The following is a 27,012-nucleotide window of genomic DNA, read 5'->3' as shown; positions in this document are numbered from 1 at the left end:
GCACACAAAGAAGACGAGAGAGTGAGACAGAGAATTGAGAAATCGACTTAGTTATAAGGGTTACATAAGTTATGAATCTCTTCGGCTGACTTCTTCGCGATGGGTGGTGGGAATTCAGTGAAATTTCTTCCAGGTAATTTCATTCGACTTGTTCTACATATTTAACGGTTCGGAATTTTCAATTTCGTCCAAATTTGATGGTTTTATTGATGGTTATATCGATAATTGTATAGTTATACTAATTTCATTTGGGTTCAGAATTTGGAGCTATTTAGACGATTATTATTCAATTTCTTCGAATGATTTGTGTTCAGAAACATGTTTAGGAGATTGTAGACTATTTCGGGGTGTCCAAATATAGACGAGGTGCTGCCGAATTATTTTAGTACTCGAATTTCATATTTGGAATAGTTTGGAATAGAGATAGTTACCCAAATTTTGTCATATTTCATACGAATGTCCCATCAAAATCTCTTAACTTGGGCTAGTTAGTTCATCTCGAGCAGTTGCTCTGATGATTTGTTTGTTTATCTCTCTCAGGTGTCTTTTTTGGAGTTCAATGTGAAAAACGGATAAAATCGGAATAAAAACATACTATGGTCATTTTGGTCATTTGTGATTTTTGAAATTTTGGTCAAAATTGGTGCTCGGTTGAAAAGTAAAGCCCAAGACGAACTCGTAGGCGAAAACAAATGTCAAATCTGAGTCCGGATGAGAGAGTTAGTTCAAGTCAAACTTTTATTCAACATTAGTTGACTAGAACAAAGAAGGACACGTGTCGAAATCATCTTCGAACGATCGGATGGTTGTATGCGCGGGTGGTATATTTTTGGTCATACGTGGGTGTGCGAGGGGTTATTAGAAGTCTAAGATGCAGTGCATTCTGGAGCGTCATGTTACTTTGTATGCGAGCGCAATCTATCGGATTCAACGGTCATAAGTTCATCCCGCCCACATGTCTTCATCAGGGACCTGCACCTTGACTTCCTTTACTACATCGTGAAGCACCTTACCAGTACCTTATTGCCAATCGACAACTCAATTGTCTCCCAAGATTAAGGAAACATATTTATTCTCCCCCTTTCTTTTACTTACCTCTAAATTTAAGGTGGCCAATACGTGGACAATCGTTTTTCTTATATGGACAACTATTTTTGGACCCGGTGCGACTCAATTATGTTTGACTTAGTTGACTTTGATTTAATATGGGGACAACTCCGTAAGGTCTTAAATATTAAGAGTTACTAATTTGTGGACCATTAACAAAAGCAATAGTTAAAAATTGAAAACCTAACTGTCTTCTTCTTCTTTTTCTCCATCGTCTTCTTCTTGTTGATCATGCCAAAATAATGGGTGATATACTAGTATATCTATCAAAATTAGGGAGAGGAACACTAACGCGGTACATCTTTTCGTGCTCGGAAATAATATGAGTAAGTCCCAACATACCATAACATGGATGGATGGTAACTGAATTCATAGGGGCGACATTAAAGAAGGTAGTGGAGATTAGTGAGCAATGAAACACCTTCATAATCAAAAGCCTAATCCACAGAAACTTGAAGCCTAGTAAAGTATCTCAGAACTAATGTGCATGTTCTTTGAGGACGGGCGGATTGCACATAGTGGGGAAACATGGGGAACCAACCAAACCCAGACCTTGCTTAGCCATTACTGTGGAGATTTAATTGTCGATTAGTATCACTACTCACAACCATACAACCTACCAGAGCCCCAAAATTACTATTTCACCCAAAACAGTAACTAATCATAGGAACCAACGCAACAAACAAACATACAAAATTCTTGAAGCTGGGTTTGGTGAAGAAGAAGAAGCCTAGCTAGGGTTTATGGAAGAAGAAAAGAAAGAGGAGTTGAAGTGAAAATTCTAATTGTTAGAGGGCGTGAGTGAAATATACTAATGTAAGGCCCCCCTAAAAATTGTTGTCCATATAAGATTTCTAATATTTTCATATGTCCACATAAAATTGTTGTCCACATATGATATTTGATTGTCCATATATTGGCCACCAAATTTAAAAGAACCATAACAGTAGAAACGAGATCCCAATGAAGGAAAGGAAAGCGGGAGATTTTATTTTCTACAAAGAGAAAAGAGAGGATTGGAAATGGAAGATGAGAGATGAATCAGGAAGGAGAGTTTCGTGATATTAAGAGAGATAAACGTTTCTGAACAAGAAAGAAAGAGAGAAGATATTTTCTCTCTCTAACTTAAACAGGGACAAAGATCAGGGAAGATTTCAAAAGGAAGAATAGAAATGAGAGAGGATAATCGTTTCTGAACAGGAAAGAAAGAGAGAAGATTGATTTTCTCCCATTAACGGAAACTCTTAGAAAGATTTCATTAAATATCAGAGAGAGGGGGGCGAATGGTTTTGAGATTTCTTCTCATATATAACAGAGAACTCTGTTCGGCTTGGAAGATATCATCTTTGGAGGGAGCATCATCTTCTTATTTTCTCTTCAGTCGAAACAAAATCTCAATTTGTTCTTCTTCTCTTGGCTTCCATGATAATTTAGAGAGAGAGAGAGAGAAGAAGAAGAACATAGAGATTTAACATAATTTTTAGAGAGAGGTAAAATTCAAAGAGGAGTTATTATCTTCTTCTTTTACTGTTACATTAGAGTTTGAGAGAATACATTGTAGAGAGAAGAGAGAGGAAGTTACAGTGGGCAATCATCTATAACCATGTTGAATGATAAATTTTAAAGAAGTGTCAAATTTTCTTTGTCTCTCTAAACCATTGATGTCTTTCTTTTCTTCTTCTTCAAAACAGAGTTAAAGATAGAATTGTATTGAAACAGAGAACAATTTAGAGAGAAGAAAAATTGAGAATGAGAGAGAGATATAACAATATAGAGAGAGAGGAGAAGGTGTTTACTGTTGCATAAAATAACAAAGGAAAGGGAGTCCCCTCATTAATCCATCTTCATCATTGTTAAGAAGGTCTATTATATTATCTGGTGATGTCTCTCTTACTTCTCTTTAGCTCTTAATTCGTATAATGGAATTTTCTTTGATAAATTTTATGAACATGAGTAGCTAAATCTCTTGCTAGGATTTGTGATGAAGTTTTGACGTATGATTTTGATCTTCTTCATGCTTTAATATCTTAATGTGGTTTAAATGTAGGAATATTGAATTCTTAGTTTCGATAGATTTCTTCATTGACTATGCTTTCGATTTGATACACTATACTTAAGTTTAGTTCTTTGATTGTGTATACTTATAAAGTGATAGTCAATTGTTGAAACTTTAATATATCAATGCTTTGGTTTTGACTTTAATTGTTTTCGGCTTTAGATTTAGACTTTAATTATATTCGCCAAAACATATTTCCCAATTAGCTTTTACTCAAATCACTACGTCGAAGCAACTACTTTGAAGATCCACGAACCCTAAAAGAGATTCCTCCAATAAAGAATGAGATTCAAAAATTCAAAATTCCACTAATATTATGTTGTTCCAACAACATTGAGAGGTTTCTCTCTATCTCCCACTCTTTCTCTCTCTAGATCCATTTCAAAGTTCCATTTTGCAGGGCAAGCCATCAGTTTTGATTATGAGTTCTGTGTTGTAGCAGAGAATGTTTTCAACTTGATTTTGACATTAGGTTTGAGAGCAATTTTCTTTCAGATTTTCCTTGTTTCTACAATTAACTATTAGTTGTTTAATAGTTTGAATCATAACCTGTTTGTTTAATTATGATATCTTTCTCTTTTGTATATATATATATGAAGAGAGAGGAGGAGAAAGATTATGATGAAATTTGATTTCTTAAAGAAAGAAGGATGAGCAAGAGAGGGGAAGAGAGAAGGAGATGGAGGTTAGGAGGCAAAGTTCAATAAGTATATTTCTAGACTAAAAAATAAATATGTTCTTAAAGTCAATTTTGACCGACTAAGTTTTTATGCTCCGGAGATTTTTCTTTATTCCCCAAAGTCGCGGCCATATTTATTCACTAATGTATTTGGATGACGGAATTATGAATCTGCGGATTCATAAATCCTTCGAATTCATGATTCCACGGATTCAAGAATGCAAGTAATATTTTCAGATATTTCCTATTTGACCCCCTACTTTGTGACCAGCTTCCTTTATGGCCCTTTATTTTTCGTAAATTTAAATTTGGCCCCCTATTATTAACACCGTTAGTTAACTTTAGTTGTTAATTTTTTTGTTTCCATAATTTCCCTTGTTATAAAAGTGATTTTGACAATTCAAATTTGGCCCCTTTTAATTGTGGGTTAGTTTCCAAAAAAAAGTCAACTTAGTTAAAAAAATAGGGGGCTAAAATGAAATTGTTTAAAAAACATTAAAACCACTTCTCTCACCTCCATCTCATCACACTCTGGTCCACGTCATCACTAAACCGCCACTTCATCATCTTCTTCGGTGATGGTTGCTGATGTGGCGTTAAAATGCCACATTTGGATCACTTAACTTGGATGAGTTAGTTCGTTTCGGGTTTTATTTCTAATTATTTCTGTGTTTTTCTTAGTAGGTACCTTATTTGGAGTTTGACACTTAATTCAGAATAAAAGAGAGCATTTATCACATTTTCGTCTCACGTGGAAGAGATTGGAAGGAAAGAGTACCAGGGGTATTTTGGTAATTTTGTGAAAATCAGAGGTTAGATGGCAAGTGGAGTCTATGGTGAGTCCAACGGTGAAAACGGAAGTCGAATCGGAGTTCGGGCGGAAAAGTTATGATAAAAAAGAAGTCGAGGGTATTTCGGTCTTTGCTAAAAGTTAGAGGATGTAGAGAATGATGAGGGCACCCACTTTGGTTTCTTTGTCACGGCCCAAATCCAAGCCCAAAACTTAGAGTCAAAAGAAGAAGGAACATAAAGAAAATTCTATGGGCACCTTTCTTTTATGAAGACCAAGTCTAACCAAGAAGACCAAGTTAAGGGTTTTGAATTAAAAGAGATTTTGGTCAGACTTAGGGGAGGATCTTCTACATTAAGGTAGGGTTTTGGGGGGTTTGAAACTTAGGTTGTGTTTGATAGCAACTTGGGGAGAGGAAAAAATAATAGAGAAATATTTACCCCGATAATTGTTTACTCCGAGAAATACTTTCTCTGGGCATCAATTTTATTTTTCGACCGTTTGGTTCATTATGGTAAAAATATTTTGTTTTCCTATTTCTATATCTTCCACTGTTTGTTTTACAACGAGAAAATATTTGTCTTTTAACTAACATCAGATTTAAAAACACGATTGTGAATATCACAACACATGAAAACAGAAGATTTATGAAAAAACAAAACTCCATGATCATATTTTTGGTGGACACAAAAATGCACAGAGTGTCGAAAGAAAATTATTGAAATGAGAAAGTGAGACGACCAAAAAACGGATAAGTCATTAGGAAGAACATGATTAAGCTTCAACCAGTAACCTGCAGGAATTGTACCATAAAGCTCCATTACTAGAATTATAGCTACAGTAAAAACGATAACTTTATCTGAACAACCAGAGCCTCGTAACCCACTTTCCACTTTCGCACCAAATTCTGAATTTGTAATTGTGTTGGCAGTTGTCGAAAGAAAATTATTGAAATGAGAAAGTGAGACGACCAAAAAACGGATAAGACATTAGGAAGAACATGGTTAAAGCTTCAACGATTCATTTTCATCTTCAAATTCAAAAGAACAAAGGTTTTCACGGTTGTTATTAACTTCAATCAGACATCATCCAAGTTAGTAGCAAATGTTTTTGTTGTTCCATATAGAGAGGAGTTAACCAGAGGAGGGTACTAATAGGTTACTAAAGAACGCTTGAGTTTAGAGAAATGATAGCTTTGAGATATGAAGGGAGGAGTGGCGAGTGGGTAAGGGTGAAACTAGGTTATGGGGTTTTAGAGGAGAGAAAAGAGATACTGGTTTTGGTGTGGTTGTCAATGAAGAAGTAGGGATGAAAAACTAATTGGGTAGAGAGGGAATGAGAGAGATATGACCCGGGTGATTCCTGATCACATTGGAGTAGCACGTAGGTGTACCACGGAGGAGAAAAAGTTTCTCCAATAAAAGTTGGGTAAAAGATTCTCCTCTTTCGAGGAAAATAGCGAAAAAAAAAGTCACGTGATTAGCATTTTTCCTTTCCCTTAATTACCCGTCAAACACGTAGAAAATTCAAATCTTAAAGAATATATTTCTCTTTTCCCCAGAGAAAATGCATATCAAACACAACCTTAAAGAGAGAAAGGGGACAACAAGAAGAAGCCGGCCAAAGCTTGGCCGACCAATACACTAGGCCGACCAGAGCTTGGCCGGCAGACTAAGGGAGGGCAAATCAGAGGTAGCAACAGACTCGTTTACACCATAGCAGCAGGTCGGGAAATCAGAGCAGCCACCATTGAAGCTTTTTCAGTTCTTAGCCGCAACATTAGCAGCAAGAACAGCAGCTGCAGCTCGGGTTGAACAATAACTCGGTTCTTCTTGAAGAACAACTCGGGATCGTTTGTGAAGAGCACGGGACAGCAGCTCGGGTTCTCATCACTGGCCGAACCTCATAGCAGCTCGGGAGCAGCAGAATTTCTAGCCGGATTTCATCTAATTGGTGAGCTTTCATTGTGGATTTTTAGTTGAGAAGAAGAAGAAGACTGACTGTTAAGGGGAGGTGAAGTTCGGCTGAGAGGACACCTATTGTACTCTGTTAAAGGGACTCCTACATTCTGCTACAGGGAGATCGGCAGCACTTAAAGACTTAAATTATCCGTCGATCTTAGTCTTGCGCCTCATCGGAATAGGGAGATTTTCACGTTAACTCATGTCTTTCTTTATTTTCTTCCCGTTTATTAATTTGTATCGCCATGTCTAACTAACTTTTGTATTCGGATGCTCGTGAAGCATGAATTGATTTGTGATGAAAAGACTATTGTGTGTAATATGTTAGTTTGATTGACTTTGCCTGATTTTATGAATTAGAAGCCTCGTTCGTAATCGTCTATTGACATATCATTTGATAGTTCGTACTTAATTTGATACCGATTCTTAGTGATTTTTGATCGGTTATACTTAGTTTGACGTACTATGCTTAGGAGTGTCATACTTTGATCATCGTCAACTCATTTGATATTATGTTATTAGTTTGATAGTCGATGCTTAGTGACTTTTGATCGACTATGCTTGGTTTGACATACTATGCTTATGATTGTCAATGTGGGTGAAGTTAACTAACTTGCATGCTTATAGATCATTAGTACTAGTCACTGTCGATTTTGTGGATCGAATAAGTATCCTCCTCACTCTATTCTTGCTCGACTCTTCTCCTGATTCACTCTTACCTCTCATTTTCAAATTATTTCGTTTTATTTGTTTCTTTATTATAAACTACTCAAAAACCCAATTATCATCTTTCTGTTTTTAGTCTAAGTTAGTCAGTGACACCTAGACCGGTGGGCTAGACTCTCTCGATATCTGAATCACCTTCTTATCTTCGTGGATCGTTCCCGGTCTTACCGGGTTATTACTTGACGCCCGTATACTTGCGGGTGGAGACCTTTTAGGGTAACCTTTTAGGCCCATCAGTCAACAACCGACAACAATTTTCGGTGACTATCAAATTTTTTTTCCCTTCTCTCTTCTTCTTCTTTTTTTCGAACATATTTCTCTTCTTCTTCTCTCTCTCTTCTTTCTTCTCTCTTGTTTCTTCTCTTTCTACTCTCCCTCTCTATATCTCCGACGAAAGGGTTGTTCCCTTTCGCTGGAGAGTTTTGTGTCAGATCGTGAAGGTCTGGTATCGACCATACCTTCAAACCTTTTGAAGGTCTGGAATCCAGACCTCGACCAGACCTTCAAAACTTTTGAAGGTCTGGTCTTGGAGTTCCGAATTCGACCGATCCATATGAAGGTCTGGCGAGCAGACCTTCCCCGTCTGGAAACCATGAAGGTCTGGAAACCAGACCCTCCGGCGAAGGTGATGCTCCCCTTCGCCATAGATAGGTAGAAAGAGAGAGAGGGGTAGATAAAAAGAGAAAGAGAGAGAGAGAGAGAGAGATTAGAGATAGAGAGAAGAAAGATACAGTAGAGGGAGAAGAAGAAGGGAGACAAAGAAATTTAAGTTTTTCTTAGTTTGGTGGTCGCTGAAAATTGTTGCCGACCGGCGACCATCACCGGAGAAGATGATGAAGTGGCGGTTTAGTGATGACGTGGACCAGAGTGTAATGAGATGGAGATGAGATAAGTGGTTTTAATGTTTTTTAAACAAATTTCAGTTTGGCCCCTTAATTTTTTCTAACTAAGTTGATTTTTTTGGAAATCAACCCACAACTAAAAGGGGGCCAAATTTGAATTGTCAAAATCGCTTTTATAATAAGGGCAATTATGGAAACAAAAAAAATTAACAACTAAAGTTAACTAACGGTGTTAATAATAGGGGCTAAATTATAATTTACGAAAAATAGGGGGCCATAAAGGAAGTTGGTCACAAAGTAGGGGGTCAAATAGGAAATAATTCTAATATCTTTTGGTTTGTTTGACAACTAATAAGAATCCTGTGTTTTATTATTTTTGAGTATTTTTAAATGCATCTCTAAAAAAATATTGAAGAACCCTTGTTCTCGAAACTCGATTTTCAAATAGGGTTATTTCCCTAATAACCCCCAACTTTGTGACCGGTTTCCTGCCTAGCCCCCTACTTTGTCAAAAATACCCAGATGACCCCCTTTTTCAGATTCTGTTATAACACCGTTAACTAGTCATCACCAGATCTAGAGAGAGAGGGGAGGGTTTTTTTTTTAAAAAAATAAATTTTTTTTTTGTGAGAGAGAGGAAAGTTTTAATTTTTTTTTTTATAATGTTTGAGCGGGCCGGAAATTGGTCGGTCGGCGACCTTCGCGGGGAAGATGATGAGGTGGCGAGAAGATGAGGTGGCAGAGAGAGACGATGAGTTGGATGAGAGAGAGGTGATGACTAGTTAACAGTGTTATAACGGAATCTGAAAAAGGGGTCATCTGGGTATTTTTGACAAAGTAGGCGGCTAGGCAGGAAACTGGTCACAAAGTTGGGGGCTATTAAGAAAATAACCCTTTCAAATATCGTTTTATTCGAGAACCCTCCGTTTTCTTCATAAATTTTTTTCGAGAGTTGTTTTTCCAATTTTTTCGCAAACAATTTTTTTTTTTTTTTCAAAATAGTTTTCTCCGGAAGCTGTTTTTTCCTCGAAAACCCTTTTTCCCCAAATGATTTTTTTCGGTAACCGAGATTTCATGAAACTTTTTTTTTTTTACAAAAATCAATTTTTTTTTCGAAAATCACAATTCGGGGAAAACGGTCTTCATAAAGTAAAAAATGCTTTCAGGAATTTAAGTTATCTAAAAAACGATTTTTAGGTAAAAAAAACCGGGTTTGGAGAAGAAAAAATTTGGTCAAAACTATTTACAGAGCTACTTTGGCTATTTACAAAGTCCTAAAGATGAAACTTTTTCACTTTCTCTGTAAATAAGGTTTTGCTATTTACAGAGCACCTAGGGACTAAAATCAATTTTTGATAAGGATCAAATTGGAAAAAAAAATTGATTATAGAGTAGAAGATATTTTATTTCCTTCATTCCTAAATCCCACCACCAACTCCTTCCACCACCCCAACAATCACCACCACAACTATGAACAATAAACTCACAATCACCTACTAGAAACATTAGTATTGGAAGAACCTAACAATGAGGAAGGTACATTAATGGGGGAGCTTGGTGGTCAAGAGACTTCATTAATGGAAGAGTTTGATATTGAAGAACTCAACTACAACTCTTCATTGGACTCATATAATAACATTCTAAATCAAGACGGAATATTCGATCATAACGGAGGTTGTCATGCATCGACTCCCTTTTCATGCTGATTTAACCGAAAGCCAAAAATCGACATCAGCAAAAGCGTCACATGTCTCATCATTGATTACTTATATTAAATACTATCAACTTCACATATATTGTAATTGTAACACTAACTTTTCATCATTAGAACGATACCGTGCAGGGGAAAATGTACATTTCTTAATGCATTTGACGTGGAAGTATCAAAAAAGCGAACAATGTAAGCCATCTCATGAATGAAAAAACCTTTAAATCAAAGAAATTGACCTTGGCAACGGATTTTCTAGAAAAAAAACATCATCCTGCAGTTATTTTTAAAGTGGCAACCAACATCTAACTAGTAGGGATGAAAACAAAAAATTCACATTCTAATCACATAAGCATCCATTAAATTACCTTACAGGCATCAGAGTTAGGCTAATTCCTCCAACCAACGAAGCCTAACATCATCAAAACTGAAACCTTTCTCGTGAATGGCGTTAGCTGATCTTGTTACCTGTAAAAAGTTGGATAATGGGACGAAGAAACGTAAATTTTATTTATTTTTACAGAAGGTTCCCAACTCCCACGTATACTCTTCTAATTGTAAACCAATCCGTTGCACAGCAGCGTTTTCTATTTCATTGATACCATGCCCATATGTTTCTCAACCGATAGAGCACTTAAAAAAACTCGTCAGATCTCATAGAAATTTTTCGGTTAGTGTCAAAATTTTACAAATCCACGGAAATGATAAAAATAGGAGGCAATTGTATTTAACAAGATTATTAAAACATAATAAAGCATAAAATGACGTATATAATGGATTAACGGAATCTATTAGTTTGAGGGATATTAACAATTACAAAGTTACACCTGGGGGGGTAAACTGAATAACTTCTTAAAAATAACACGCAAAAGGTTAAAATCTGGAAGTGCTAAAATAGGTGTTTCGCATAACTTCTGTTTCACCACTTCAAATGCCTTTTGGGCAGCACTGCTCCATTCGAACTTGTCCTTCTTGAAGCATTCAGTTATTGGCGCCACGACAGTGCTGAAATTCTTCACAAAGTGTCTATAGAATGATGCAAGTCCATGAAAGCTTCTTACATCAGATTGAGTTGTCGGAACTGGCCAAACTCCTTATAGCTTCAACTTTGCTTTCATGAACTGAAATCCCCTTATCTGAAATGATATAACCAAGAAACACAATGCTATAAGTAAAGAACTTACACTTCTCTGGTTTAGCATATAGCTAGTTTCTCCTCAACACCTTGAAAACTTCCCTGAGGTGTTCAGCATGTTTGGCTTCATTCTTGCTATAGACAAGAATATCATCAAAATAGACCACAACAAACTTTCCAATTAAGTCATGCAGGACCTGATTCATAAGTCTCATGAAAGTGGTGGGTGCATTTGATAATCCAAATAGCATGACTAGCCATTCAAACAAGCCACTCTTTGTCTTGAATGCAGTCTTCCATTCATCACCTTCCTTCATTCTGATCTAGTGATATCCACTCCTTAGATCAATTTTCGAAAATACCTTTGAGCCATTCAGCTCATCTAGCATGTCATCTAACCTGGGTATAGGATATCGATACTCGATGGTTATCTTGTTAATAGCTCGGCTGTCTACACACATCCTCATCGAACCATCTTTCTTTGGTACAAGCAGAGCTGGTACAAAACATGGCTTCATGCTCTCCCTGACATACACTCAATCAATCAGCTCTTGCACTTGTTTCTGCAACTCCTTAGCCTCTTATGGATTGCATCTATAAGCTGGACGATTTGGCAAAGGTGCACCAGGTAATTCAGTTTTAGTTCCTCTTCATGATCTGAATCACCAACGATCAGGTTTTTCAATGATTTCATCATCTTCTTCATGAACTTTCTGATCAACAGCTTCTAAATCATGAGAATTTAGTTTTAGTTCTTCTTCAATCTCCTCAATCCCTTGAATTGTCATAACTCTTCGATTAGGACATTCATCCCGGAAATGCTCAAATCCTTGACATTTAAAGCACTTCTTCAAATTCAGATCCATAGGTTTTGCTAAATTCTGAACTTCTGGCTTTTTGTTGCTGCCGCTAACATCACCTTTCATAGCTCGTTTTGGAAAAGAAGAAATTGATTCTAGGGTCTGGTGTATTGCTTCTTCCCTACTTTGTTCTGCTTCTCCACCTTGATAGCAAGCTTCTTGACGTCATCAAGAGTCCAGAAAGGTTGTAGCTCCACCGTGGCTGAAATCTCATCATTCAAACCATGTAAAAGCGTACAATAGTCCTCTCTTGTGGTTCTTGAACATCACACCATAATTGCAGAAGATCAAACCCCTTGTATACTCTTCTACAATCTTCTTCTCTTGCTACAAGTGTGTAAGCTTTAAGTACAAATCTTGCTTGTAATCATCGGGTAAAAATCTCATTTTCATAAGTCGTCTCAGCTTCTCCCTAGACCTGATTCTGGTATTGTCTTCTCTTAAACGCTGCGACTTAAGAGTATCCCACCAAAGGCTAGCATAACCCTTTAGCCTTAAGGTTGTTATTTTATACTTCTTCTCATCGTCATATGTATTATACTCAAATGCCCTCTCCATTGATTTTAACCAATCAAGAAAGTCATCTAGATTTAGATTACCTTCAAAATCAGGAAAATCAACTTTGAATTCTTCTTGACGATGTTGTTGTTGTGGACGATTGTCTCTTCTCCTTCTCCCATATCCAGACCTGACATTAAGATCAAAATCAGAACTAAGAGAAACACGTTCGTCGTTACTAAAAGATGAACGGTCATCGTCTACTCGTTGTCTCCTTGGCGGCGCTTGTACATTCATGCCATTAAAAGCCTGAACCATTTGCTGCATTTGCTACCTCATTTCCTTCATTCCTCTCCAATATGTTTAGCGTGTGCTTGGTCTGGAGTCAATCCTCTTGGAAAATCCATTTTAATAAAACAGGGTATATAGTAGTAACTTCACTCCAATAACCAGAATTATAGCTCTGATACCACTTGATGCATTTTGCCGGAAGCGTGAGTACGGAGTGAATGTAAGATCGTAACAAGTAACTAGGAAGATCCGGATCACCACACTTTGATAAAGTTGCCACCACAAAATGATAAAGAAACCGGTTGAGCTAACACCACACCTGGATAAAGTTTCCACCACTAGATGATAAAGACGCGCGAAATCCACCACCACTGGCTCTTCCAAAACCCGAGGATAAAGGAAATGATCTAAACAGATCCAAAGCCACAAAAGACTCTACAATATCTCCAATTCGTTTTCTGATTTTTCCATTGATAATAAGCCTCACTCATTATATATAGGAGAATACATTGAAAGGAGACATAAAGGATATTTGGGCTTGCCTTTGGTGGCATCCAGACTTACTTATTCTGATTGTGCCCCTCTCATTTGAAGGTGCAAGGTAGGATCAAATCTTGGAAGGCTAGATACCTTTCATTTGCTGGGAGGTCTCTCCTTATCAAAGCAGTGTTGTGTAGCATGATTATCTATTGGACCTCTGTCTTTGTGCTCCCTAAAAAGGTGCTTCATGAGCTTGATTATCTTTTTTTCAATTTTCTTTGGAGTGGGGTTGAGCTTGGGCATAAAACTCCAGCAGTGAAGAGACAAATTGTTTGCCTTCCTAAGACAGAAGGGGGATTGGGCATTAGAAGTGTGTCAGACTCTGAATAATGCTCTTAACCTTAGGCATGTTTGGGATATTGTCGGTGGTAGGGACACTCTTTGGGTGAGATGGGTCACAAACAACCTAATCAAGGACAAGGGTTTTTGGGTTATGAAGGTTCCTAATGATTGTTCTTGGTGTTGGAGGAGGATTCTAGGGAGCAGGCTCAGCATATGGTGTTTCATCAGATTGGGAGTGGTGCTACTCTGAAGTTCTGGTTGGATATCTGGCATCCTCAGGGCTTGCTTTATGAGTTCTTTGTGGAGAACATAAGATTTGCTTCTAATTTTAGACTTAGTTCTCTAGTGTCTGATTTTATCCTTGAAGGGAATTGGAACTTTCCTTCTTATTTGCTCCCTTCGATGGATCCTATTGTCTCCTCCAGAAGATAGGGTTGTGTGGTTGGTTAGTAAGTATGGGGAGTTCACTCTCAAGGAGACTTATGAGCATCTTAGACATAAAGGTAGTCAGGTTTCTTGGAAGGGATTGGTCTGGTTTCCTTCTTCTATCCCTTGGCACTGCTTTATCACTTGGGTAGTTTTGCATAGGGGGTTGAAGACCAACTTGAAGCTCATTTCTTGGGGTATGCAGGTGCAGAGGGCCTGTTTTCTTTGCTCTCATGAGGATGAATCTGATTTCCACTTGTTTGTTTGTAAGTTTTCTACTTTTATTTGGAGGGAACTTTTGCAACTGCTTGATTTGCAACCTATTGCTTTCTCTGCTTGGGACCAGGCTATTGACTGGTGTATTGCTCAATTTGGTGGTCATACTTTTAAAAAGAGAATGGGCTGCTTGATTCTGAATGCCTTTGTGTATCATGTATGGAGAGAAAGGAATTTTAGAGCCTTCAAGCATAAGAGCAGGTCTGAAATGGATATTATTCATGTTGTTCTCTCTGAGCTGAAGATCAAGGTTGCTGGTTGGAGGGCTAGGATTGAAGAATCTGCTACTAATAGTAACAACACAAATTTTGAAATAGTAAATCCAAGCATTCTGATACAGTTGTTAATCTGCTACAAACAATTACCATCAAACCACCTACCATTCATAAATGGAAGCCATAAAGTAAACATGGTATTCTGAAGCAGGGAGGAACTTTTGACTTAAAGGCTTAACGCCTTATTAGCAATATAACTTTCTAACTTCCAATAATGAATGACAACAGAATGACAATCTTAAAAGAAGTTTGTTTCCTAAAGAGATTATGCTATGATGTGTTTATCAAAGTCTCGTTCTCTTTTCCCTCGACTTGTGACGATAATCGAACCCATGTTTACTGGCCAAAGATAATTCAAACAAAATTTTCTAATAACAATCGTAGCTAAAGACGAGAGATCTCACGTTGAATAAAAAAATTGGTCCGTACAAAAATCTTTTGGTTAAAAAGAAGCTTGAGCTTCCAAAGTATCCTTCTTCATGACTAAAAATTCAACCCAAATGTAATCACCATCTTGTAAAACCTTAACGTTTTTCACATTTTTTATTGATACCAGTTTATCCATCTTTTCAGTGTTTTCACGAGGTAAAATTGTAAAGCTTTCGTTGAGTTCCTGCTTCTCTAAAAAGCTTGCCTTTCACTTAAATTCTCTGCCTTAGGCTTTCATTCAAACATGCATAATTAGGCAATATGTGTGTATTTTGTGTTAGTTTTTATTCTCTCCGGTTACTAAACATGGCATTTTATGGTATTGAGGAACTGAGGAGGTTTTAATCTCTCTAAAATCTAAATGCAATAAAATGCATTATGTATTGAATAACAATACTGCTATATACATGATCATGAATATTTGAAAATGAAAGTAAGGTAGTTTTAATCTCTCTAATTTAAAAAAGATACATTACGTACTGAAGACCATCATAAATACTTGTACACTTATGAATGTGTCAACATATTAAGCAATCAAAAAAAAAGATTTTTATACCAATACTGTTTTCAATGAATAACTTTTCGCATTCAACAATTTGTTTTACTTTAGAGCAATAAAAAAACTCATTAGTAAGTCAGAAACATTGTAAGCAGAAAACTGTACAAATAGTGCAGACTCAATAAACTAAGATACAATTGTTTTTGCTTCTAGGCTACCTAAACAAATATGAAAACTCGCTTTCTAGTTGCAATTGGCGTAAATCTTACATGTACTAGTCTTAACATATTCAACATGCATATTGAACCCAAAGAAAAGGAGGTAGACACAAATATCAAGAACTTTGCAGAAATTGGGCATATAAAGAACTTTTGATGGCAGTCAAGAGTATGAAGCAACACACAATTATCAAAAATTAAATACAAAACAACCTAAATAACCATGCCTAAGATACCAAAAACAAACAAATTTACAAGAATCACAAAATCAATTTCAAAATGTTTAAGAACAGCGAAAGGTAGGGCTTACTTAAGTAAAACAGAAGCATCGCCAGCATAGTGATAGTAAAAAATGTAATGATCCGAAGAAGTATATTTCGATACACAGGTTTATCCTGCAAAATAGATTAGTAGAAAGAAGTGTTCAAGGGAGAAGAGAAAGAAAACATTTTAACAGTAAAGGTTGATAGCAACCCCCCAAGTTTATGGACGGATCAGTTCCCGTAATCAAAGAGAAAGGGTGCCATATGAACCCTAGAAAATTTCAGAATTTTCAAAATACCATCAACGGGATGATGAATAACCCTAGTACTATTGCATTGTAAAAGAGTTGGATTGAAGAAACAAACTAGAAGAACAATAACTCCAGGTGTCAACAACCCTTGGTCAGAGTGGTAAGAGGTATAATCTTCCACCCTATAGGTCAAGGGTTCGAGACACGCTAATCAATTCAAAAAAACCAATAACTCCAGGCGCATCATATTTTCTTTAAATCTTCAAGCGAAAAAAATGTGCATCAACCAAAAGATGTGGAGATGGTTGCAGAGCTTGATTTCACCTCTAGCAGGTCAACAAATTTCTCTTTTTTACTTTTATAAAAGGGGACTCAAGACTTTGCAATTGCCTATATCAGCAATTCAAATAATTACATAATTACCCTGTAAATAACCAAGAACGAGGTGTTAAAGATAACTCTTTCCAATCAGGAAAAAGATAGTTAATTTAGAGGGTTCGGGTAGTGCATAGGGTGACAACATCTGTAGGTCTACATAAAGACTGTCGTGTCGAAAGTTGACAATTTATTGCCTGTTTAGCAACCTGGCTGCTAATACAGACTACAGGGTGTTGGAGATTTGTAGTCCGGGGTCAAAGGAAAAATATTTCGAAAAGCTTAAATACACATATTAGGATGAGGCACTCTGGTGAGTCTCCCTCTCTCCAAAAGATGATAAAATTCTAGCTATGGACCTTATCAAAAGTTAAAGTAAAAAACCATAATATGCATAAAACCGTACTTGCTGACCTCCATTACCTGAAAAGGAAACATCACAACTCTCAAATCCTATAGTTTATATGAAGCAACAACAAAACTAAAAAAACATAACATGCATATTAAGCCCAATGAAAAGATGTGCTCCTTCCAAAGCCATAGGTTGAGTTGTATCATCTTTGTCATTAGGCCTTGTGTGATTACTCCTCAACGTTTCCAAAGTATTCTTCTTTATGACTAAGAATTCAACCCAAATCTAATCACCATCTTTGTTAAACCCTAATGTTTTTCTTTTTTGTTGATCGATACCAATTTATCCATCTTTACAGTGTTTTCACGAGGTAAAATTGTAGAGCTTTCGGCGAGTTCCCGGTTCTCTAGAAAGCTCATCTTTCACTTAAATCCTCTTCCTTAGGCTTTCAATCAAAGATCAGCACTTCTAGACTTTATCGGCTTCGAGTAGAAGTTCTTGGTGTTGGCGTCGGATTCTAGCCAGCAGACCGACGGCTCAGCGACTCATTTGCACTTCTCTGGGGGATGGTCATGATACCAATTTTTGGACTGATCTATGGCATCCTCGGGGTCTTCTTTATGATGCTTTCGCGGAGGGGTATAGATACGATTCTCGCCTACATTTAGATGCACGGGTATCTCAGTTTATTGGGCAGTCGGGTTGGGTTTTTCCTACTCATATCACAGCTATGTTAGGGGCTATTGGGGTCGAGGCTAGAGAGGTGGTGGTAGATAGTACTCTCAGAGACGAGGTGATCTGGATGCCCAACCAGAATGGAGAGTTTACTCTCAAAGAGACGTATGAAGCAATTCGACCCAGAGGAACTCGACGGAGCTGGACTTCTTTAGTATGGTCACCGGGTGAAATACCCAAACATTGTTTCATCACGTGGCTTGCCTTTCGAAGACGCCTCAAAACTAAATCCCTTCTGGCTAATCGGGGTATTGTTATAGACACTACATGTGTTTTTTGTGGGGGAGATGAAGAAACGGATTTCCATCTATTCTTTGGTTGTTCGGTTACAAAGAATATATGGGAATCACTATTACGCAAGAAGGTATTTTCAGAGAGTATGTGATGTTGATTGGGAAGAGGAGTTACAGTGGTGTCTTAATCACTTTAGTGGGTTTTCCATTGCTGCCCGGGTGGGGCGCGCTTGCTTCTAAATGCCTATGTCTATCATATTTGGAAGGAGCGGAATAACAGGGTATTTAGAGGCGATGTTATGTCACCGGGGCTGATTATTCATACTATTTGCGATGAAGTGCGGATCAAGCTGAATACTATTACCAAAAGGTTTGAAGATACTGAGGAGAATCGGAGGACCATTGATCGATGAAATCTTACTATCTCTCTTCAAAAGCCGGTCTACACTTCATGTAAATAGACTCGGTCGATGACAGGGAGATATATGATTAATACCGATGGTGCTCTGAACGAGGTGGATGCGGGGTATGGAGCCATTATTCGAGATTCGGAGGGGATTGTTGTTAGAGCAGCCACGGGTCAGGTTGATGGACAGACTATCTTTATACATGAGTTACAGGGTGTTGAGTTGGGGCTGGAGTTAGCACTTAGTGCTGGGCTGCAGGATGTTGAACTTGGTCTTGATTTAATGAATATCAAGTTACTTCTTGCAAAACCAAATCAGAAATTACCATGGCGGGCGAGGCGTTTATGGAAGAGAGTTAAGAGGCTTAAGAGCCAATTTCGGAGTTTTCGGGTGTTTCGTGTCTATAGGGAAGCAAACCAAGCTACTGATCATTTGTCAAAGATGAGGCTCGGACCGGGAGTAACTCACTTGAATGTTAGTCAACCACCGGTGGAACTAGTTAACATTGTTAATGCGGACTCTAGAGGGACAGTGAGAATGAGGAAAGGGTGGGGCTAATGAAATGATGTAATTTGATTTCTTTGCTGTTTTATTTAGTTTTATTTCATTGTATTGGGTTCGGGCTTCTCCCACTTATCATTATAAAAAAAACTTGAAACCACACTCTTTGGAGTTGATTTATGGGGCTTAGGAACTCCTTTTGATAGGCTAGAAACCTGGTTTGTTGTTGCCTTGAAAATAATGGGACAGAGACATGATCAGCCCTACCTATGCTCGGTTGTGTCTGTTTAGCCGCCATGGAAGCATCATCCTCCATTTCATCTTCTTCACCTTCACTGATGACACAGTTTCCAGTCAACAAGAACCGCCCCTCTCCATCATCTCTTAAGCTAGTATCTTTGCCGTGAGAAAGCTCCTTCATGGCCGGAAAATCCAACTAGCAGCCTTTCCGATCAGCAAAACCTAAGAAAAACCCTAAAAAATCACTTTTTCACGTCACTTCCTCTCTTGAGTATCTAGGGTTTCTCTTAGAGTCTATCTCGGATCTTTGATAAGTGGAAGTTCCTAATTTCAAGGATTCTTCGTAGATATCATGCCGGTGTGATAGACTCTAAAGGAGAAATTTTCTCCTTTAGATGCGTGGAATCCAAACTGGCTTAAACACTTCGAGATGTGTAGCCGACTAAGATCTTTCTAAAAGTTTCGAGATTAAGTCGGTAGATCGCTTGGCGCTGCTGCCTCCTCAGTTCTGGGCGTAAGACACTGGTCGAACCTGTGCAGAATCCCCTTACTCTTTTGAAGATCCCAGGGCTGATCTGTCCATGCCAAGGGCGTTTTGCAGGGTTGGTTTCTTCTGGCCAACCTCCCAGTTAAGGGAATATTCGGTGGACCATCAGGGGCTCAGCTGTCCTACAACCCTAAGCCGGGTTGACCCAATAGACTTCATGTCTGATCTTGACTCTTCAGACGTTAGTCAACGTCTGGACATTTTGTGCATCATCATGAGTCTCGCCACTCCTTAGTCGAAAGTAATGAGATTGCGCCAAATTGTACCAAACTGTGTAAACTAGGAGGAGAGAAAGTGACGTGAAAAGAAAGAAAGTGACGTGAGGAAAGTTTTTTTTAGGGTTTTCTTGCTGGTTGGTTCGTTCTTGCCGGCCATGAATGAATCAAGCTTGCGGGATGAGAGAGAGATAGGGGAAGGACGGTTTCTGTTGGCTGGAAATCGTTTGCAAAGTGAAGATGAAGAAGACGAGATGGAAGAGGAGGGAGTTCTAGTTTGTAATGATAATCAATCAAACACAGGAGTGAAAGAACCAGATTGAGTGGGTATTCAGTTCACAGCAACGAAAACAATCAAACAGGTTAGTGATGTTTCTATCACACGAGTTAAATTTTTTAATGAAGATGCACCACGAGTTGTTGTTCATACTAATGCAAAACGAACTGCAGCTTTACCTTGGTTGAAATTTCATCATACAAACCATGTACAAAGCGTAGAATAGTCCTCTCTTGGGGTTCTTGAATATCACAACGTAATTGCAGAAGATCAAACTCCCTTGTATGCTCTTCTACTGTCTTCTTCTCTTGCTGCAAGTGTGTAAGCTTAGATAAAAATCTTGTTTGTACTCATCGGGTAAAAATCTCCTCTTCATAAGTCGTTTCAGCTTCTCTCAAGACCTGATTCTAGTCTTGCCTTCTCTTAAACGTTGCGACTTAAGAGTATCCCACCAAAGGCTAGCATAACCCTTTAGCCTTAAGGTTGCTATTTTATACTTCTTCTCATCATCATAAATGTTATATTCAAATGCTCGTTCCATTGATCTTAACCAATCTAGAAAGTCATCGGGGTTTAGGTAACCTTCAAAATCAGGAAAATCAACTTTGAATTCTTCTTGCCGAGTGAGTTGATGTGGTCGATTATCTCTTCTTCTCCCACGTCCAGAATTAACACTATGATCATCATTAGAACTAAGAGAAACAAGTCCCTCTTAATTAGAAGATAAATGGTTATCTCCGACTCTTTGTCTTATTGGCTGCGCTTGCACATTCATGTCATTAAAAGCCTGAACCATTTGTTACATTTGCTGCCTCATTTCCTCCATTTCTCTACCAATACGCTCAGCGTATGCTTGGTCGAGAGTCAATCCTCTTGGAAATTCCATATTATCAAAACAGGGGATTCATAATTTCACTTGATACCACTTGAATTATAAGCGTCTGAATTATAATTTCACTCCACCAACCTGAATTAGAGCTCTGATAAGCGTGAGTACGGAGTGAATGTAAAATCGTAACAGGTAAATAAGAAGATCCAGATCACCACACTTTGATAAAGTTGCCACCACAAATTGATAAAGAAACCGGTTGAGCTAACACCACACCTGGATAAAGTTGCCACCACTAGATGATAAAGACACTCGAAATCCACCACCGATGGCTCTTCCAAAACCAGAGGATAAAGGAGTTGATCTAGACAGATCCAAAGTCACAAAGACTCTATAATTTCCAATTCAATATTCTCTGATTTTTCCATTCATAATAAGCTTCATTATATAGAGGAGAATACATTAAATGGGGAAATAAAAGCTAGTCCAAATGCATAGAAACTAGATACATTGGAAACAACTTAGTTTAAATGCATGAATATAGAAAGACTAGACTAAACTTAATGCTGATTAATAAAACGAAAATGACTCTTCAAGTCTTCGAGAAGCTTCTTTAAAGACCATAATTAGCCATTTGATTGGTCCAACTTCAGTAAAGTAACGCTCGGACCCCGGGTAGGAATATCGTCGTATCCCAACGCTGCTTGTTCCAGACCTGTTTCGTGATCCAGAGCTGTTTGGGTCAGCTCGGGTTTATCTAGCTCCGATGCTCCCGCATCACGTATAGTAAGAATCTTGGTAATGCATTTATACAACACATTACAACAAGATATCGGTCTGAAATCTAACACTGAAGAAACATTATCTATTTTAGGAATTAAAGTCACAAAGGTAGAGTTTACCTCTTTGAGAAGTTTTCCTGTGCTGAAGAATCTCTAAATAGCCTCCACAAAGTCATCTCCCACGATCTTCCAACACGCCTTAAAAAAATAGGAAGAGAACCCATCCCGCCCCTGCGATCGATCAGAACCAATAGTCTGTAAGGCAGCAAAAATCTCATCTCTAGTCACCCTCGTAATGAGAATAGCTCCTTCGGCATCCGTAAGCGGGCGTGAGTACCACTGACCACCCTTCTTCTCTCTCTCGGCCCTCATTCATGCTACGAGGTCCTGAATCCCGACCATTAACCATAGCTGGTCTCTTCTTGCCCCCACCTCTTCGACCAGAATTATTTTTCCTATCAAATTTGTTCCCTTCCTGCCTCTGGTTTACATGAGTTTGGTGTTGCAAATCTTGCCTCTTTGACCCTAACCGAGTGTTAGAATTATTGTTGACCAATCTGTCCTCTTTATGTCTCAATTGACCACTAGTAGCAGCACTTGTTGCAACATTAGGTTTCGGTTGCTTCGGACATATCACCTCATCGTGTCCAAAAACAAGGCAAACCCCACACTTAGCCGGTTTCCAAGAGTACTCTACTTGAACCTGAACCAAAAGTTCGAAATCACCATCTTCAACCTGAATGCTTATTTCGGTTGGTAAATCTTTATCTGCGTCAACTTCCACACAAACACGAGCAAACCCCTAAAAAGTCATACGCGATGGAGCTTTGTGACATATGAAACATACTAAACGACAAATCTCACAATTCGTGCAAAAAAATTTGTGTCACAGTTTGATGCAGTTTCTTGTTGCTAGCATTTGGTTTCCAATTTGAGAGGTCAAAATCGAGGTAAAACCTAAAAAAAATCATATGGAATGGAGTTTTAAGACAGAAACATATTTGATGACAAAACTCACAACTCGTGCGAAACAGTTCGTGTCACGAGTCGCTGCAATATGAGTAGGAAAAACCAAACCCGACTGCCCAATAAACTGAGAGATCCGTGCATCCAAATGTAGGTGAGAATCAATTCTATTCCCCTCCTCGAAAGCATCATAAAGCAGACCCCGAGGATGCCATAAGTCAGTCCAGAATATAGTATCCTGGCCATCCCCAAAAGAAGTACACATGAGTCGCCGAGCCGTGGCTCTGCTGGCCAGAATTCGACGACAACACCAAGAACTATTACTCGGGGCTGAAAGAGTCCAGAAATGCTGATCTTTGATAAGATTATTTCTCACCCAATCAACCCTTAAGGTCCTCTTTCCACTAATCAAATCCCATATATGGGGAAGGTTTGACGCCTCGAAACACACCTCGATATTACAAAAACCAAGTCCCCCGTCATCAGTGGGGTAACAAAGGCTTTCCCATCCAATGGGAGCTCTCTTACACCCCATATCCACGCCAGACCACAGGAACTTACAAAAGAATTCTATATGGGTTAGATGGGTCAAGAAGAATTTGTTGAAGGAGAGGATTTTTTGGGTGATGGAGATACCTCATGACCGCTCCTGGTGTTGGAGAAGAATCCTAGGCAGTAGGGATAGGGCCAAATCCATTATCTTTCATATGATAGGTAAGGGTGATAAAGTTCAGGTTTAGCTTGATGTATGGCATCCTGAGGGGATTCTTTACTCTGAATTTAAGGAGAATGCAAGGTTTGCTTCTAATCTTAAGCTAGATATGAAGGTGGTTGAGATTATTAAGGATGGGATGTGGAACTTTCCTAATCACTTGAGACATTTATTGGATCCTATTTTAGGTTCCATGGAGAATGTCTCTATAGGGAAGGTTGATGAAGATAGAGTTGTGTGGACAGTTAGTAGTAATGGGGAGTTTAATGTGAAAGCTACCTATGACCATGTGAGACAGAGGTGTGCTGCTGTTGAGTGGCATAGGTTGGTATGGTCTGGGTGCTCTATCCCTAGACACTGTTTTATTGCTTGGGTGGCTATGCAGAGGGGGCTGAAGACAAACATGAAGTTCAACTCTTGGGGCTTTCTTGTTCAGAGGAGGTGTCATCTCTGCGGGACAGTAGATGAAACTGATTTTCATGTCTTATTTGAGTGTCCTTTCTCAGTTAGAGTTTGGAAGGGGCTAATGCTTCTGCTAGGTATTAGTCCTTGTGTGTTTGTTGATTGGGAGGATGCTATTAGGTGGTGTATCATTAACTTTCAGGGAGACAAGTTCTGTAATAAGATGGGTAGAATGGTGTTTTCAGCTTTCATATATCACATATGGAGGGAGAGAAATTTGAGAGCTTTTCAAAGTTGTAGTAGGAGTGAGGAGGCTGTGATTCTTATTATAAAGAAGGAGATGGTGGTCAAAATGATTTCTTGGGAGGGCAGGATTGAGTTTACTTCTGAGAATCGTAGGTTATTGGCTGAGTTGAATGTTGATAAACCTATGGTTAGGAAGGGATTCAAGGGGTTGAGATGGAAGGCTCCTAATGAAGGGATAGTGTTGATTAACACGGATGGGGCTTTGGATGGCATTAGGGCAGGATATGGTGCAATCCTTCGAAATGATAGAGGAAAGGTCTTGGCTGCTAGTGCTGGTTGTACTTTACCATGTGATGTTCTTACTCATGAGCTTCAGGGAGTATTACTTGGGCTTGAGGTTGCTAAGAGGTTGGGACTTAAGAGGATTGAAGTGGCTTCGGATTCTGCTTTGGTGGTGATGCTGCAGTCTGATGTCAACAGGGAAGCTCCATGGAAAGTATGGGGTATTCTTAAAGAGGTGACAGATATGTGGAAGACTTTTGAGAGCTGTAAAGTTACTCATGTGTATAGGGAGACAAATGAGGTTGCTGATTTCTTGTCCAGGCTGAGCAGCAGTGGAGTGATTCACTTAAATGTTAAGCAGCTGCCGAGCAGACTTGCTGATATTGTTTCACAGGATGTGAGAGGTGTCATTAGACTTAGGAAATTTTGGCATGTAGAGTCTTAATTGTTGGTTTTTTTCTTTGGGGTCTTTTGGTTCATTATAGTTTTTTCTATAATGAGGGTTGTATGAATAGTGGTGTTTTTGTTTCAATAAAAGGGTCGGGGTCCCTTTAATCCCCGCTGACTCTTTCAAAAAAAAAAAATAGTCCCTAAACCTCTCCTTCTTCCACAATAAAAGATCAGCTTTCACTCTCTTCAACTTGCAAACCAAACTAAACATAGGATTACCAGTGATCTTAATGCTCCAAGCCTTATCCACTAGCTTCATGAATCCCTTCTCCTCAGTCCAGCAATTGAAAAACTTGAATGGTCTAGGACCCACACCACTAACCTCAAATAAACTAATAACACAAGGGGAATGATCAGATATTCCTCTGTTAAGAAACTCAGCTCTAGCAGAACAGAATTCTTGAACCCACTCAATATTCACTAAGACCCTATCAAGCTTCTGAGTGATGCATCTATCTCCTGATTGCATATTAGACCAGGTATGAAAACACCCACTAAAAGGACAATCAAAAAGCTGAGAATCTCTAACAAAAAATTGAAAATCAAGAAGCTCACTAGGTTTAATATTAGCCCCACCCAACTTCTCATCTTCCTTTAAAAAAGTATTAAAATCTCTCATACCAAGCCAAGGGCAAGAAAAATCAAGAGAAATACTCCTCAGCTCAGTCCAAAGATTCCTTCTATCTACCAAAAGCTTTTTAGCATAGATACAAGAAAGCATAAAGAACCTACCATCTTTTAACTCTACTCTAACAGTTAAACTCTGATCAGACATAGAAACAAAGGTAACAGAAAACTGACCAGCATCCCAGATCAGCCACACTCTTCCAAACTTATCACAATCATAATTGTGTAACCAATTCCAAGAAGGCATCAGACTTTGATGCACCTTATCCTTCTTAGCTTCAGCTACATGAGTTTCCAAAATACTACACATACCTAACTTATTATTCCTAATGAATTTCACTACCTCCCTAACTTTGAGGAGATCATTCAACCCCCTCACATTCCAAAAACCAAAGCTAATCATTAAGAATCCTAATAGGACCCCTTCCTTTCAAACCCAACCCCACCTGGGCACCAGACTGACCCCCTCCAAATAAGGCTACCTTTGTTGCCACACCTCTCTGCTCCTCAGAGGCTCCACTAACCTCCATAGCATCTCTTTCAACACTAGAATCCACCACACAAAGTCTCTTCACTGACTTACTAGCACCCCTATCTTCAATTATTGAAGGAGCTACAAGCCTTCGAGCTCCATCAATAAACTTGTTCTTCTTAGATCTCCTAACCTTTGTCCACTCAGGATCCATCAAACTATCATCACTAATGACTGGGCAGGATGCAACCCCATCCTCACTTTTTGCAAGAGAAACCCCTGGAGAGATCTCATCTTGAGCACAAGTAAAGATAATGGAGCTGCTACTCTTAGCAGGGGGAACCTTATTAGGCCCCACACCCTGAGCACGAGCTGGGGCACAAGGCTGCACCCCTACCTTCCCTGTCCCAGACTTGTCATTAGTAACATTACCAGGAGGTCTCACTGGAGCATTTTATCGAACAGTTGTTCTACATTTTCCCACAGAGTGCCCAAAAGCCCCACACCCTGAACATTTAAGGGGTTTCCATGCATATTCAACACGAATATCTATTTTCCGATGATCCTTAACCACAAAAGATAAGAGCTCAGGCATCAAACACTCCTTCGAAATCTCAATACAAACACGAGCATAGGCTAACCTGGATTTCTTAGTAGTTGGTTCATCTAGCATGATCGGTTTCCCTATTTGACTAGCAATCAGAGCCAACCCCTTGGGATTCCATAAGAACATAGGAACATTACGAAAACATACCCAGACTGGTAGCGTTTCCATGGCTGCAATATCATCTTCAATGAATAAACTCCACGGACGAACAAATAATAGCCTATTAGCAATATACAGAGGTTCCATCTCTAATACCCTCTGCCTATCTTCTTCTAAATCAAATCGAATGATATAAGCTGCCTCTCCATGAACAGTCAAGAACATATTACCATTAGGTTTCCATTTATCAGTTAACACTGGACGAACCATAGGAAAAGGCATCCTTACTCCTACAAAGGAACCAATTAATAAATTTTCAGTCACGAATTTCATCTTCAAATTCGTCTAACACAATCTCAGGGATTTCTCCATTCTTAATAGTCGTAGATGAAGAATACACTAGCTTCGTCCGACATCTCCTCTCGTCAGGACGAAAGAGAGAAGCCCAACTAGAGTATTTCTTCTGTTCAGGTGAACCACCAGATTGATCCGAGGACCCCTCACCATAACCACTCTGTTTTGGTAGAGATTTAGATCTCAAAGA

The 27,012-nt window shown here is 38.7% G+C and overlaps 1 protein-coding gene across 1 annotated transcript; it reads right to left on the bottom strand.

The window, feature by feature from the left end:
- Positions 1-24,833: 24,833 nt before the first annotated feature.
- LOC147537987 (uncharacterized) lies at positions 24,834-25,600 on the bottom strand. Its single transcript, XM_086642903.1, has 2 exons — positions 24,986-25,600; positions 24,834-24,866 (listed from the first exon to the last, which is right to left on the bottom strand). Exons 1-2 carry the CDS (start codon positions 25,598-25,600, stop codon positions 24,834-24,836), a joined length of 648 nt encoding a protein of 215 aa, XP_086499029.1.
- Between the last annotated feature and the right edge of the window lie 1,412 nt (positions 25,601-27,012).

Source organism: Eschscholzia californica, unplaced genomic scaffold, assembly GCF_041429995.1.
Source record: "Eschscholzia californica isolate CP2 unplaced genomic scaffold, dmEscCali1.0.p SCAF_5, whole genome shotgun sequence".
In the NCBI taxonomy this organism is placed as follows: Eukaryota; Viridiplantae; Streptophyta; class Magnoliopsida; order Ranunculales; family Papaveraceae; genus Eschscholzia; species Eschscholzia californica.
This window is presented reverse-complemented; position numbering and strand designations above follow the sequence as displayed.

Bases quoted from the DNA above. Each gene is read 5' to 3' on its own strand.
- LOC147537987 (XM_086642903.1), bottom strand. From the start codon at position 25,600: ATGTGTAGTATTTTGGAAACTCATGTAGCTGAAGCTAAGAAGGATAAG. The intron at 24,867-24,985 runs GTTAGTGGTGTG...TCCTATGTTTAG, and splicing joins GTGTTATTAGTTTATTTGAG to TTTGGTTTGCAAGTTGAAGA.